This window comes from Camellia sinensis, chromosome 5 (genome assembly GCF_055761805.1).
Source record: "Camellia sinensis isolate YWXY chromosome 5, ASM5576180v1, whole genome shotgun sequence".
NCBI lineage: Eukaryota > Viridiplantae > Streptophyta > Magnoliopsida > Ericales > Theaceae > Camellia > Camellia sinensis.
Window position 1 is genome coordinate 138,871,486 of NC_138965.1, and position 17,628 is coordinate 138,889,113.

At 30.8% G+C, this 17,628-nt stretch overlaps 1 protein-coding gene across 1 annotated transcript; it reads right to left on the reverse strand.

The window, feature by feature from the left end:
- Window positions 1–11,619: 11,619 nt before the first annotated feature.
- Window positions 11,620–12,195, reverse strand: LOC145791716 (uncharacterized). The gene is made up of 2 exons (XM_082872138.1): window positions 12,085–12,195; window positions 11,620–11,970 (listed from the first exon to the last, which is right to left on the reverse strand). Exons 1-2 carry the CDS (start codon window positions 12,193–12,195, stop codon window positions 11,620–11,622), a joined length of 462 nt encoding a protein of 153 aa, XP_082728264.1.
- Window positions 12,196–17,628: the final 5,433 nt, after the last annotated feature.

A 17,628-nucleotide genomic window follows, 5' to 3' on the forward strand; every position in this document is an offset into this window, starting at 1 on the left:
TAAGTTTTTTTTTATTTTTACTGAACTTTTTTAATATTTTAAGTAATTTTTTTATTTTTTAGATACACCTAATCTAGATATACATAAGAATTATAATATTTTGTGTTTTTTTTTTAAATTCACCAAATACAAAAAAGTATATATTTAAAAAATATAAAAATTTAATACATTTTCGTGTTTTGTTGTATTCAATGATTTTTTAAAAATTTTTTGTTCAAATTTTATATTTTTTAAATATATTTAGATTAAATTGATCTAAGTTAGATATAATGGTGGAAATAAAAATGAAAAATTATATTCATATATAAACATTTATACAAAAAATATCATAAAAATGTCGTGATAGTGATGTTGTTATAAATATACATCATGTTTATGAGTGTTTTGTTTTAAAATGAAAGGTCACCATTAAGCTATAGGGTGATTCTATTTACACACCACATATCCTTTCAATACATACCACTTGCTCAGTTTACACCGTACACAAATTAGAACTTTTAATTTTGTCACACACCACTAATTTTTAAATAATACCAAATTACCATTATCTTCTCTGTAACGCCCCACTCCCAGGTCGTTAAATACACTAAAATAGCCTAAAAAAAATATAAGTTTTGCTTCCAAAAATAATAATTACAAAATCGTCTCCAAATGGTACAATATCCTCCAAATATTCTAATTACCTCCAAAATAAATAATATTACAACTATCTCCAAATTTAATAATTACAGTGGTGGATCTCAAATCTTTATATTAATAAATCTTTTTAATCTCAATTTTGAGCTCCACTAAAATTTGTTCCGCACCTGAAAAATAAATTAATTCAGGAAGTATACAATACGACAGGAATACAAGGCTCGAATAAAGAATAAATTAGTAAGAATCCAGCAATTTATGACATTAAATCAACGATACGATAATCAAGCAATTTATCAAATTGCACAACAAATTAACTATAATTTATCTGGACCAAATACCCGGTCCTACTCAGTACATGACCAGTGAATAGATTCATTTATTCACCCACCTCACCCAAGCTCCACGCTTATCCGGGCATATTGGTGTAAACAATTAATAAGATTCACTCGATCCATGTACGGAGTATTTCCATGTCATTCAGTCAGACAAATTACAATTTTAACACAGAAATATTTGTAGGGAATTTTACCAAATGATCAGAATATCAACGATTCGATTATGAGATGATTTTAAAAAATCTATTAATAACCACAATAATCAATTAGATTACAAATTGAGGATAATTAAAAATAGAAAACTCTTTGCAAAGAGATTTAAATAGAGCATATTGTATACAACTTGAATTTACCTCCAAATAATTGACTTCGTCACCATAAATCTGAAATTGCTCCATGAATCTCCAAAAATAAGTCTGATTAAACTTCTAAGGCATAAAGTATGTATAATTTAATAAAATCTACAACTCTCAATTTATTTATTTATTTTATAAAATACTTATTTGCACTCTAAACGCTCTCGTATCTAAACTTAATATTTCTACTCTATACAATCTATGAGAGGAGGAGGGTTGAATGAAGAAAGAATTCTGAGAGCTACCCTCACTCTGCTGGTTTATAGAGGAACAAAGGAGAGAAAGAGAAGTAAAAAATTAAAAGTAAATGAAAAGATGGAATAATGGATGGTGGGTTTGGTGTGGCAAGTCAGGAACTGTGGGTTGTTTGCCCACGGTTTGATTGTTTGTATTTTTTTTTTTTTTTCTTCTCACATGATGGGGAATGATAAATTGATTTATTAAATAACAATATGATAGATATAAAAGAGATGAGATAAAATAAATAATTTAGAATTAAATTCTTATCTAAAAATCTCACCACCAAATTAAAATAATAAGCCACCAATACCACTCACTAAATATTAATACCTCAAAATACAGGGTGTTACAATCTATCCCCCTTAAAATAATTTCGTCCTCAAAATTTCAATCCGTAATACTCCAAAATTTAATCTCAACTAAAACTCCAAATAACACGGTTCCGCTACACACTCTGATATAACAATGATTTTTTTTTTTTTTTTGCTTCGTTATACTCATCACCCAATAGATCCCATGTAAGATCTAATCCCTACGCTCTGATACCATTTTGTAATGCCCCACTCCCAGGTCGTTAAATACACCAAAATAGCCTAAAAAAAATACAAGTTTTGCTCCCAAAAATAATAATTACAAAATCGTCTCAAAATGGTACAATATCCTCCAAATATTCTAATTACCTCCAAAATAAATAATATTACAACTATTTCCAAATTTAATAATTACACTGGTGGGTCTCAAATCTCTATATTAATAAATCTTTTTAATCTCAATTTTGAGCTCCACTAAAATTTGCACCGCACCTGAAAAATAAATTAATTCGGGAAGTATACAATACGACAGGAATACAAGGCTCGGATAAAGAATAAATTAGCAATAATCCAGCAATTTATGACATTAAATCAACGATACGATAATCAAGCAATTTATCAAATTGCACAACAAATTAACTATAATTTATCTGGACCAAATACCCGGTCCTATTCAGTACATGACCAGTGAATAGATTCATTTATTCACCCACCTCACCCAAGCTCCACGCTTATCCGGGCATATTGGTGTAAACAATTAGTAAGATTCACTCGATCCATGTACAGAGCATTTCCATGTCATTCAGTCAGACAAATCACCATTTTAACACAAAAATATTTGTAAGGAATTTTAGCAAATGATCAGAATATCAACGATTCGATTATGAGATGATTTTAAAAAGCTATTAATAACCACAATAATCAAGTGGATTACAAATTGAGGATAATTAAAAATAGAAAACTCTTTGCAAAGAGATTTAAATAGAGCATATCGTATACAACTTCAATTTACCTCAAAATAATTGACTTCGTCACCATAAATCTGAAATTGCTCCATGAATCTCCAAAAATAAGTCTGATTAAACTTCTAAGGCATAAAGTATGTATAATTTAATAAAATCTACAACTCTCAATTTATTTATTTATTTTATAAAATACTCATTTGCACTCTAAACGCTCTCGTATCTAAACTTAATATTTCTACTCTACACAATCTATGAGAGGAGGAGGGTTGAATGAAGAAAGGATTCTGAGAGCTGCCCTCACTCTGCTGGTTTATAGAGGAATAAAGGAGAGAAAGAGAATTAAAAAATTAAAAGTAAATGAAAAGATGGAATGATGGATGGTGGGTTTGGTGTGGCAAGTCAGGAACTGTGGGTTGTTTGCCCACGGTTTGATTGTTTGTATTTTTTTTTTCTTCTCACGTGATGGGGAATGATAAATTGATTTATTAAATAACAATATGATAGATATAAAAGAGATGAGATAAATACAAATAAATAATTTAAAATTAAATTATTATCTAAAAATCTCACCACCAAATTAAAATAATAAGCCACCAATATCACTCACTAAATATTAATACCTCAAAATACGGGGTGTTACAATCTACCCCCCTTAAAATAATTTCGTCCTCGAAATTTCAATCCGTAATACTCCAAAATTTAATCTCAACTAAAACTCCAAATAACACGGTTCCGCTACACACTCTGATATAACAATGATTTTTTTTTTTTTTCGTTATACTCATCACCCAACAGATCCCATGTAAGATCTAATCCCTACGCTCTGATACCATTTTGTAATGCCCCACTCCCAGGTCATTAAATACACCAAAATAGCCTAAAAAAAATACAAGTTTTGCTCTCAAAAATAATAATTACAAAATCGTCTCCAAATGGTACAATATCCTCCAAATATTCTAATTACCTCCAAAATAAATAATATTACAACTATCTCCAAATTTAATAATTACACTGGTGGGTCTCAAATCTCTATATTAATAAATCTTTTTAATCTCAATTTTGAGCTCCATTAAAATTTGCTCCGCACCTGAAAAATAAATTAATTCGGGAAGTATACAATACGACAGGAATACAAGGCTCGGATAAAGAATAAATTAGCAATAATCCAGCAATTTATGACATTAAATCAACGATACGATAATCAAGCAATTTATCAAATTGCACAACAAATTAACTATAATTTATCTGGACCAAATACCCGGTCCTACTCAGTGCATGACCAGTGAATAGATTCATTTATTCACCCACCTCACCCAAGCTCCACGCTTATCTGGGCATATTGGTGTAAACAATTAATAAGATTCACTCGATCCATGTACGGAGCATTTCCATGTCATTCAGTCAGACAAATCACCATTTTAACACAGAAATATTTGTAGGGAATTTTACCAAATGATCAGAATATCAACGATTCGATTACAAGATGATTTTAAAAAATCTATTAATAACCACAATAATCAAGTGGATTACAAATTGAGGATAATTAAAAATAGAAAACTCTTTGCAAAGAGATTTAAATAGAGCATATCGTATACAACTTGAATTTACCTCAAAATAATTGACTTCGTCACCATAAATCTGAAATTGCTCCATAAATCTCCAAAAATAAGTCTGATTAAACTTCTAAGGCATAAAGTATGTATAATTTAATAAAATCTACAACTCTCAATTTATTTATTTATTTTATAAAATACTCATTTGCACTCTAAACACTCTCGTATCTAAACTTAATATTTCTACTCTACACAATCTATGAGAGGAGGAGGGTTGAATGAAGAAAAGGATTCTGAGAGCTGCCCTCACTCTGCTGGTTTATAGAGGAATAAAGGAGAGAAAGAGAATTAAAAAATTAAAAGTAAATGAAAAGATGGAATGATGGATGGTGGGTTTGGTGTGGCAAGTCAGGAACTGTGGGTTGTTTGCCCACGATTTGATTGTTTGTATTTTTTTTTTCTTCTCACATGATGGGGAATGATAAATTGATTTATCAAATAACAATATGATAGATATAAAAGAGATGAGATAAATACAAATAAATAATTTAGAATTAAATTCTTATCTAAAAATCTCACCACTACATTAAAATAATAAACCACCAATACGACTCACTAAATATTAATACCTCAAAATACGGGGTGTTACATTCTCCAACTAACCCAAACCCAAACCCTTGCATATCGCCAGCCGTCAGATACTGACCTTCACCCCTGCCTCTCTGTCACCTCTCTTTGGCCCATCTTCTATTTTCCTCTTATTCTTCATTGTCTAGATCTCGAAACCCTAGGGCACTCTCTCTCCTCATTCTTCCAGTGAAGGAGACCAGGATATAGGAGGGCTGAGTTGCGATGGAGAGGTAAAGAAGGTAGATCACAATGGCGGGGATAGGTGGTGGAGTTGTTCGCGATGGAAAAATGTGAAGTGGGGTTGTTCACAATGGCGAGATAAGTGCGTACAACGGTGAATGGGTGAATAACGGAGTTGAGGGAAACGCGACGAGGTTGAGGAGAGAGGTTGATAGTGGCTACGACGATGAGGGTTGATAATGATGGCCGCAACGTCTAGAGAGCGGAAAGTAGAGAGGACAGCTATAGAAAGGAGGCGACCAAAGACAAGGGGCTGAGGTGGCGATGGCATCCGGTGGTGGCTGTTAATAGGGTACGTTAGGGTTTGTGGATGAAAGATATGGAATAAAGATGAAGGCAATTTGGATATTTAATTGAAGGATAAAATTGTAATTAACAATTATGAATAATTGTGTGAACTAAGAGTAATTGAGGTGTGCAAATATTTTGGCTATTTTGACTTTTGCGAGAGAAAAAGTACAATGATTATAATTTAAATGTGACATATTGTTTTATTAACTGCTTAGCTTATTTTATCTTTTTGTGACTATTTTAGCCCAAATTGACATGCCGAACGAAGTCTTTGTCTTGGCTAATTTAGCATATTTTACTTTTCTTTTTTTTTATAATGGATTTTAGCCCCCCCAAAAAAAAAACAAAGGAAAAAAAAAAAAACACCTTTGCCAAACAAGGCCAAAAGTAATATGAATAATATGACTAATAAATAATTAATTATATATTTTAATATTATTGTCATTAAAAGGTGTCATTACATTTTTTAATTATTATCTAATTTTATTCAACTTATTAAAAAATATTTTAAATTAAATTTTAAAACTAATATATTTTTTAATTTTAAATGAAGATAATGCCCACTGTTTAAGTATCAAATAAAAAATTATAATAATAAGATATAATTTTAATAGATTAGAAACATGAAATTTAGTTAAAATCAAATATTTATATAAATAATTTCATTAAATAGAGATTATTATGGATAAAAAAATTTAAATTTTCCATACATATGATATTTGAATTTTTTTTTTTATACATGTTAATACCACACGAATCGAACATGAATCGAAAATACGCAAAATAATAAATAGGTTGGATTAGTTTTGAGAAAGTTTTGATACAAATTCAAAATGATATGACCCAACATGACACAATAACCACGTAGTTAAGGCTTGGGGTTTAAGCCCCAAGGTCAAAAAAACCACGTAGTGTTTTTCTAACACGAAACCTGGGAAATGAAATAATAAAAATAATTATATATGGAGGAATAAAAAATATATATTTATTCTTGTTTAGATAGATAAAAGGGGGGAAATTAGGGGATTTCTCACCCATCTTATTTGATTAAATTATATATTAAAAAAATTAAAAAGTAAATTGCATTTCACTTTGATAGTGAGAAAATAATATTGTTTTCACGATGGTGTAAATCTCTTATGTGCGATTGCCCGAAGATTGCTCGGGGATCACCTTTTCTTGCTATCATGAGTGCCCCTTTCTCAAACTTTTCTCTAAGGCCCCGTTTGTTTGGAGTTATAGGGAGGGGATTGTGATTGATAGTGAGGTGGGGCCCATTATATGGGATGTTTGTTTTGAGAGATTGGGAGAAGACTTCTAATTCCTTGTAGGATAGGCCTTGGAAGGGGGGTTGGAATGGAGGAGGTGAAGATGGTATTAGAAAAATAGTCCTAAGGAATAGAAATTTTTTATTTTTTACATGTTGTGCATTTTTTTTTTTAACATTAATATTTAATTTTTTGTATTTTTGTTAAGTAAAAAATATTATTTTATTTGTTTTATTTTTTTCAGGAAATTTTTTATTTTTTACATGTTGGCCATTTTTTTTTGAACATTAATATTTAATGTTTTTATATTTTTTTTTATTTGTTTTATTATTTTATATAAAATAATTTAACAATCCCTATACTAACAACTATCATCAAAACAAATACAATTTTACTTAATCCCCTCATTATCAATCACGTCACTATAAATCCCCTCCATTCTATCTCTGAAAACAAACGGGGCCTAATATAAGGGCTGTCCTTCCTGCTATTACATGAGCTTGAAAGAGCTTTCTTTATTGAGTCCAGATCCTCTGCCATACTTTCTTGTAGTGGCCCCTGCGGTGGTTCAAAACGACGTCGTTTTGAACTATTTTTTTTTCCCTCTCACTTCTTATTTGCTTCAGCCTCTTTTTGTTGTCTGGTGTTCAACCCTAGTGAGACGAATAGAGAATAGAGTGGCGACTACAGCGAGGAGATGAGAGGCAGCGGTGAGGCGAGGGGAAGCGGTAGGAGATAGATAGAAAGGGATTGGCGACGACGACGAGGTCCGTTCGTCTTCATTCTCATTTTTTTCCCTTCGACCCTTCGTGTTTTTTTACTTATATCTATATATATATATATATATATATATATATATATATATGTTTTTGTTGCCATAGTTTGATTTGTTGTTCAAAAAAATAAATGCTTTTGATTTTATTGAGTTTGATGGGTTTGATTTGTTGAGTTTGATGGATTTGTTGTTGTTGATTTGTTGCCATAATTCTAGGGTTTGTTGTGGAAACAGATTTGTGTTTAATCTGTTCAGTTTTTTCCCAATTGTTGTTTGTGTTAATCTGTTGATTTGGTGTTATTCCCAATGTTTGTGTTAATCTGTTCAATGTTTGTGTTATTCCCAATTTATTGGAATAATGACATTAATCTGGGCCTCAAGAATGATTGGGAACAGGGGGTTCCACAGTATGAAGAAACATTTTTCCAATTTTCATTGAAGCTGAAGTTGAGGAAACATTTTTTCAATTTTCCTTTTTGTGGTGTAGGAACAGGGGGTAATACTAAAACAAAGCATACTGTTGTTGCATAAACTTAGTGAAAGAAAGCATGATTTTGAGCAAGTTGGACTCTGTTGATTATTATGTATATAACTTAGTGAAAAAAATGAATTTTTTTTTTTTCCTTTTATTTGATTGAGTTTTGAAAATGAGAAGATAAAAATAGATCATTGGAAACCCTTCAAATTCTAGGAGAGAAAGATCAATAGATGTTCTGTTTGACAATTTTTTCTTTTTAAATATTTTTTTATATCATATATATATATATATATATATGTATATAAGCTGACAGACCACTTGACTTCTTAGTATATATAGCTAACAATGTATTTTGAAATACAATTTAGTTCACAAGGCCCATTAGCATCAAGGTTTTTATTAGATTATGGAAGAAACTTTTTATTATAATTGATGAGGCATATGTTAAATGAACATGAACATGAACATGAACTTGGAATGAACATGAACATGAATGAACATGAATCAATTCCCTGAATCATGAACTACGAATAAACATGAACATGAGTATGCATAATTGATGAGGCATATGTTAAATGAACATGAACATGAACATGAACTAGCATCAAGGTTTTCCTGAATTAATTCCCCAAAACCGTATATGACTAGGAATGAACATGAACATGAAAATGACATTAAGAATGAACATGAACATGAAAATGAAAATGACAATGGTTATTAGACAAATGGTTATTATATCATTGATTATTGTTTTATTTTACATATTTGTCTTAAGTTGTAATGGACTGATTGTGTCATAAAATGCTCTTACTAGGATCATGTCAATGGGTTCAAACATTGATGCTGGATATTTGCAAAATAGAAGATGCAATTGTGGAAAAAAAGCTGCAGTGTTCATATCAGAATCAGAGAAAAATCCAGGGAGGCTGTATTTCAAGTGTGCAGATAGGATGTGCGAGTACTTTGGGTGGGGAGCGACTCTAACTGGGAGTGCATCAAATATTCAAAGGAGAAGTAAAGCTAGTCATATGAAGGATGAAGATGAGAGAGGCTATGATTTTGATTTTGACAAACTCAATGAAATTATAAATAGATTGGAACGAGTTGAGGCAAACCAAGAAGCTATGAAGCTGATTATGTTCACAACCATAGTGTTGGTTGGTTTTACCATGCTAATAGCACTACTGAAGTGAATACAACCTTTTAGTTATTTTTTTGTTTGTTTTTTTTTTGGTGGTTGTATTTGGGTTTTGAATTTGGTAAACCTTAAACTATGAGTTTTGATATGTGAAGCTTAATGAAATTACCTATGTTTGACGAATGTGATGCCTTTTTTGTTTGTTTGTTTGTTTGTTTGTTTGTTTTGTTTCTATCAATGAAATTACCTGAAATTACCTATGCTTGACGAATGAAATTACCTATGAGTTTTCATTCATTATTTTATATTGTTATTGTTGGTCAGGTCATACTTGTTCTTATCAAGATTTGTTCTTCACCTGTGAAATGAATCTATCTGTACAAAACAAAATAAATTTACATGCTTGACATCATAATACATCATACCACAACATAATATCTGTCCACAACATAATAAATCTGTTCACAACATAATCTGTCCAAATCTGTCCAACACAAAATACATGAGATCTAATCTGTCAAAAATAAATGAAATCCAAAACTGTCCAGATCATTCCAAATCTGTCCACAACATAATAAACCTGTGCAACACAAAATAACACAAACCAAATCTGTCCAATACAAAATACATGAGACCAAATCTGTCCAAAACAAAAGAAAACTGTCCAAATCTGTCCAGATTATTCCAAATCTGTCCACAACATAATAAACTTGTGCAACATAAAATAACACAAACCAAATCTGTCCAACACAAAATACATGAGACCAAATCTGTCCAAAACAAAAGAAAACTGTCCAAATCTGTCCAGATTATTATAAATCTATCCACAACATAACAAACCTGTGCAACATAAAATAAACCAAACCAAATCTGTCCAACACAAAATACATGAGACCAAATCTGTCCAAAACAAAAGAAAACTGTCCAAATCTGTCCAGATTATTATAAATCTCTCCACAACATAATAAATCTGTCCAACACAAAATAAACCAAACCAAATCTGTCCAAAACAAATGAAATCTGTCCAGATCATTATAAATCTGTCCACAACATAATAAATCTATCTAACACAAAATACATCTGTCCAAAACAATGTAGATAAAATAAACTTCTCAGGGATGTCCATCTACATGACTGTCAGCAAGACTATGTGACGCTTGCGAGACTTAGACTGCAAAGTGTTGAACACTTGTACCTCGAAGAAACTCCTGAAAAGATCTGTGAGTGGGATACACAGAAGGCATTGACTAAGGCGTGTTATTTCCCTGCAATAGACCAGACCATCTATTAAACTTTGATTACAATGTATACTACATTTTTAATGTAAACTATGTAACCAATGATAACTCACATCATATGTACCATATGTAAGAGGAGGACCACTTGTACCACCTATGAGAACTTGAGGTCGAGGTTGAGATGGAGAAATGTAGATATCATGACGATGATCCTAAATACAGCCAATATAAAGTATGTAACCAAAAATTTTGAAAAACAAAAGAAACATTATTAATATTACCTGATTATAATTACTATCCATGACGAAACGAGGTTGTGATTGAGAAATATTGACACTAACACCATGATTCTAAATACAACCAATATAAAGTATGTAAACAAAAAATTTGAATAAAAAAAGAAACAATATTTAACATTTTCTTAAAAGCTTGCACACAAATAAATATTACCTGATTAGAATTACTACCCATGATGAAACGAGATTGTGATTGACCTTGGCAAGTATAAATAGCAACACCCGACTGCATTGCCAGGCAAACCAATTAAAGATAACAAAAATTAAATGCCAGGCAAACCAATGAAAGGATATAAAGTATTACATATTACCTGAATAGAATTACCACTCATGACGAAATGAGGTTGTGATTCATCTTGGGAAGTATAAACAGTAGCACCCGACTACATTGCCAAGCAAACCAATTAAAGATAACAAAAATTAACCATATAATAAACGGACTAAATGAAAGGAATTCATAAAACTACATATAAAGAGCACATTACTATTACATATTACCTGAATAGAATTACTACCCATGATGAAATGACGTTGTGATTCACCTTGGGAAGTATAAACAGTAGCACCCGACTACATTGCCAAGCAAACCAATTAAAGATAACAAAAATTGACCATATAATGAACGAGCTTAATAAAATGAATTCATAAAACTAATCATGTAAAGACTACATTACTATTAAATATTACCTGAATAGAACTATTATCCATGCCGAAATGAGGCTAAGATTCACATTGGGGAGTATAATCAGCGGCACCCTACATACAACGAAAAACCTTAATGAAAGTGGGTCATTAATAAAAAAAATCAATGTTTTAGTTTATTAATCTACTGTATTTTAATCGTATGCAATTTTTCATGTCCAAACTTAATTAGATTGCATCATTTTCTTCTTTGCAATATATTTTTCCATCCTGCTTTTGATCCTCCTTCTTCCCTTACTAGTTGATTCTTTTTTCTTCAGTCCTTTAGCTTGGATTGGACAATCTACTTCATTACTCTGTGGGCATGCGTTGCTTGACGAATTTCTCAAATCAGTTACCTCCACTTGACCACAAATGTGGACACTTAATTTGTCTTCAACCATTACACTCAATTCTTTACCTTTTGAAACTAACAACTGATAAGTTTCTTCACTTTCAGCGGCTCTACTCGCTATTGCTCTAAACATGGTCATTAATGACCGATATCGGTCACTTTGATGTAGTTTCACAGCAGCCTTCACTTCATACCCACGTCTATCTTTCACACGTTCAGCCCTTGCTTTTTTAGTTCATCGTTTGAGTATATATTGTAGAGGAAGTTCCGTTGCGTTGAATATATCTCTAAGCACCTTCACACAATGTCGACATAGTATGCCCTTCACTTCAAACTTCTTGCAACTACAACTCAAAGAACCCCTTCTATCCATTGTCACAATCTTATCTTTTTTTCCATCTACCATTGTTCTTATTGTGAACATGGTACTCTCACCATCATTAATAGTGCCTATAATGGATGCTTCATTGGATTACATGTACTCATTTTGGAATTCCTCAAAAATTGTTCTCGTGTAAATCTCTGCCACTTGCTTTAACATCAAAGTTGGAATTGAAACCCTCAGCAATTTTTGGGACAAATTATACTCGGCTTCCAATTCCTTATACATCTTCTCATAAAGCACCCTCTCAAAAGCATGAAGAACTCCATCAAGTTATGGTCACAATTCAGATAATCCTTGAGAAATACATTAAAGGATTCACTAAGTTGAGTAGTACTCATTCCAACTGCCCAATAATTCATAATATATGGCCATCCTCATTTCTCCTTCACGCCAAAAGTCTGCTCCAACCAATGATTGTCAAATGCATCATACTTATCAAGCATTTGGTCCCACTGTATTCAAAATTATTCTTCATCATCAATGTCATGCATAAAATTTGAAAACACACATTGACCCCTACATCATCGAAAACAAAACTTACATGCTTGACAACATTTTGCATCAAATGCCACGTACAAAGACGGTGCTTTGTATCGGGCATGACAATTGGAATGGCCTTAGCCATCGCAGTATCTTGATCTGTGAAAATAGTTTTCGGAGCTTTGTTTGACATTGCCTCCAGAAAAATTTGAAACAACCATGTAAAAGATTCAGCAGTCTCATCATACATCAACGTTGCACCGAATATAACTGTTTCTCGATGATGATTAAATCCAACAAATGATCCAAAAGGTCTATGCTCGTTATTTAGTTTGTAAGTAGTGTCAAATGTCACTACATCACCAAACTTAGCATAGTCCATGATCATTTGAGCATCGGCCCAAAATATATTACTTATCTGCTCTTCACAATCTAGCACTGCATAAAAAAAGATGGATTTTCCACAGTTTTCTTACGAAAGTAATGCAACACACTACTCGTTTCCCCTTATTCCAAATCTTTTTGTCTTTTCGATCTTAGGTAATTTTTTTGGTTCAATTTGGTGAAACCAAGTGATGTTCTTCCACCAGATTCCTTACCAAATAGTTCATAAGCAGACCTAAGAGGAATTCCAGATTCTGAAGCTAATTCTACTTCAATTGCTTGGGTGGTAGATATTTTTCTTTGGGATAGCAACATATGAATGCAATCTTGAGGCACAGGATCATGATTATGATGTTCAACAAAATCACAAGCAATATATTTTCCTAAAATTCTATCTAACTTGATACTAAATCAGGCACCACAACCACATCTTATCTCTTGTCTCGGATTTTTGACAAGTGGATCTCGTTTGTCAATACCTTGACTTCCCTTTTTGTAACATACAAACGTCCATGATGTTATCTCCTTCGTATGTTTGTTCTTGTTTGCATAGGCCTTCCTAATACTAAAGCCCACCTTTCCCCCATACGTATTATAAAAGTCGTATGCGGCTTGTTCAGAGTCAAATGGCATTCCTACTTTTGACTTCCAACCACAATCATCAACAATATTATTTTCTTCCATTACCTACAATTCATATATATATAAACCACGTTTATACTTAATTACAGGTTCTAGGAGTCAACCACATTTATACTTAATTGCAGGTTCATATATATAAACCACATTCATATATATAAACCACATTTACCTACAATTCATATATATAAACCATATAATGGAAGCAAATTATATGAATCCACAAATAAATGTATGAATCAGAAAATAATATTTACAAGTAAATGTGATTAACTATCTAACAACAAATCTAAATCCACTAGAATATATCAATGTGATTAACTATATATATATAGAACATAAAAATTCATATGAAAAAATTTGACTTATATATATAGAACATAAAATTTACCTACTTCAGCGAGTGAACCCATTTCAGTTAGTGAACTCATTTCATATGAAAAAATCTGAATTAATTGATTTCAAAAAAATCTGAATCATGGGTTAAAATCTGAATCAAATAGATTAAAATTTAAATTAATTGATTTCATATAGATTAAGTGAAATGGGTTAAATAAATCAACATATATGGGTTAAGTGACCGAACCAAACCATCTATGAATCAATAATAGATTAATTGATTTCAAAAAAATCTGAATCAAATATATTAAAATCTGAATTAATTGACTGAAATGGGTTAAATAAACCTCACCAACAGATAAAATCTGAAATGGGTTAAATAAACCATCTATGAATCAATAACAACCCATCTATGAATCCCCAACAGATTAAGTCTATACATATCTATATACATACATACATATATATAATACATATATATATATATATAACAACAAGATGATGATGTAGACCTCGCCGTTATCGCAATGTCGCCTTCCCGTCATCGCATCGCCGCCGGACTCACAATCGCCCATGATCCTTTGCTCGCCATCGCGCTGCTCCTCCATCTCCGCCATCTTTTTCGTCTCTTAGTTCCTCTCTCAGTTCGCGTTCGTTCTCTTTTAGTTCCTCACTTCGACTTTCAGTCGCCTCTCTCTCTCTGCTAGGGTTCACTGACTCAGATCGATGGTGCAAAGGCGAAGAAGATGATACAGAGAAGAGAAAATGGGGGAGGGGGAAACAAGGGAAATGAAAATTTTGAATTATAAAAAAAAAGAAAACACTAAATAAAACGACGTCGTTTTGTAGACCACCGCAGGAACCATTGTAGGAAAGTATGGCAGATGATCTGGACTCTTCTTTATTTAGAATACTCTTCTCTTTTTTAGAGCATGTGCTTCTGTCTCATCCTGTTTGCAATTATTTTATCTGTTTCGTATAAATTTTTCCTGTGTGTTAGATATGAAAAACCAAAGTGAAGAAAAAAAAAATTAAGAGCCAGAGTGAAAAAATTGTCAAATATAAAGGGGCAAAGTATAATTTTATGCAAATCACAAATATACTTATTGAAATTTGCTTAAATTGTGAATTGCCACTATCATTTTGAAAATTATAAATATCCCACGTCATAAATTTTTATTTAACATAATTAATAAAAAAAGTAAATTTGTAATTACTCTTCTATATAACAATAAAATTATCAGAATTATTAATTGTAATATATTTTTAATTTTAAAAATTGTTAATTGACTTAATGATTTGTTTATTAATAAAATGAGTCATTTATTGTGCGATTAGAAATTAGAAAATGTAGGATGTAATTTTCAAAACTATAAGGACAATTCATCGTGTAAGCAAACTTGAAAAGAGATATTTATAATTTACCCTACTATTTTTCAACACAGCATATGTATATATATATATATATATATATGACATGATTCCTGATAAACCTAATCTTGCGCAACACAAAATTAATACAAATAATTTGTCTAATAAATAATTAATTGTATATTTTAATATTATCTTCATTAAAAGGTGTCATTACATTTCTAAATTATTATCTAATTTTATCCAACTTATTAAAAAATATATAAAATAAAATTTTTAAAACTAAAATATTTTTTAATTTTTATTAAAGATAATGTATTTTCTACCCACTAGTTAAGTATCAAATAAAAAATTATAATAATAAGATATAATTTTAATAAATTGGAAACATGAAATTTAGTTTAAATCAAATATTTATATGAATAATTTGATTAAATAGAGATTATTATGGAGATAAATTTTAAAATTTCCATACATTTAATATTTTATAAGGGTGAATTTTTTTGACACACGTTAACACCACACGCACCGGACATGAGTCAAAAATAATACAACATAATAGCATGAAATAATAAACAAACTGGATTAATGTTGAGAAAATTATAACACAAACTCAAAATGATATGACACGATGACCACGTAATGTTTTTCTAACACAAAACCTACGAAGTGAAACAATAAAAATAATTACATATGGAGGAATAAAAAAAATATATTTATTCTTGTTTAGATAGATAAAAGGGGGAAAATTGGAGATTTCTCACCTATCTTATTTAATTAAATTATACATAAAAAAATAAAAAAAATAAATTGCATTTCACTTTGATAGTGAGGAAATAATATCATTTTCATGATGGTGCAAATATCTATGTATATGGTTAGGGGTGTTGGCAGTTCACTTGCGGCTGGAGAACCTTCAATTTGCCATCCGTTCATCGGATTGGCAGATTGGAAAAAATCAATTCGTATCCATCCGCCGGATTGACGAATGCGGATTGATGGATTGGCAAATAGATGCGAATCGATTTGACAGTTAAACTTTTACAAATTTTGAATATAAATATATTTTTTGGAAAACAATTCAACTCAACATAACTAAAAGATTATCAAGAAAATTGTCGAATACCAATAATAAATACATATAAGAAAATCATGTATTATCAAAACTATTTCATTACTTTTTTTTTTAATTCAAAAACTATTTAATTTGATTTTTTTTAAAATGACAAAATTAAGCATTATATTTTCCACACAAAAATACAAAATATCAACACTTGCCATTTGATAAAAGGATTTCTAAATTGAAAATAAATTAAAAATACAACAGAATATCTAAATTCTTTTTCAATTGGAAACACAAATAGAATATCTAAACAAATTAAAAACACAAAATCTTACAAATTACTAGGGGTGGTCGCAGTTTGGAGGTTCGGTTGCGGCCAAAGGAATCTCAAATCTGCTATTCGTCCAAAATTAGGTAGATTGAAAAAAATCAATCCGCAATCGTCCGTTTGTCATCACGCATCCGTCCAAAATGTGACGGATTGATTCGGTTCGGTCGATTTGGACAAATTGGAATATCCGCTATCCACCCCTATATATGGTGCAATTATTACATGTGTTTGGTGCAAAATTTTCATGTGTGTCAGACATACACCAAGAAAATTTACATGTAGCTCATTTATTTTAAGACTATTCCACTTATTTAAATTTTATCCCAAAAAAATTGTATGTAATATTATTTCTATAAGTTTTATTTATTTTTATTTGTTTTATATTTAAAGAGACAATTTTGGTATTATAAATAATGGGTTAGTTACACGTAGCACCCATACATTTGCACAAAAATCTCACTTTAGTCATTTTACTTTTAATTGTGATAGTCAACCTCTTACAGTTTAAATCAAGTTACAATGTCATTTTCAATTTATTTACAATTATTGAGCCTAAAAAAATTAAGAGTAAATAAAATTTTAATGAAAAATTAAGGACTTGTCCGTGCAAAAAATACATGATTTATATCCTTTGATTAAAACACAAGTTTTGGCTAAAACTAGGAGGTTTTGCGTGATTTGCAAGTATGCCTAAGTTGATGAAAATGTACTTCGAAAAATCTGACTTCTGAAAACAAGAGGTTGTGTAAGGTTCAAAGGGATAAAAAAAAACCTCCTAGTTCTTATTTTGTATCAATTAACAGGATTTAAAATCTCAATGGAATTTTTAATGTCAAAAGGAGAAGTA

Bases quoted from the DNA above. Each gene is read 5' to 3' on its own strand.
- LOC145791716 (XM_082872138.1), bottom strand. From the start codon at position 12,195: ATGGTAGATGGAAAAAAAGATAAGATTGTGACAATGGATAGAAGGGGT. The intron at 11,971-12,084 runs GTGCTTAGAGAT...TATGAAGTGAAG, and splicing joins TATGTCGACATTGTGTGAAG to GCTGCTGTGAAACTACATCA.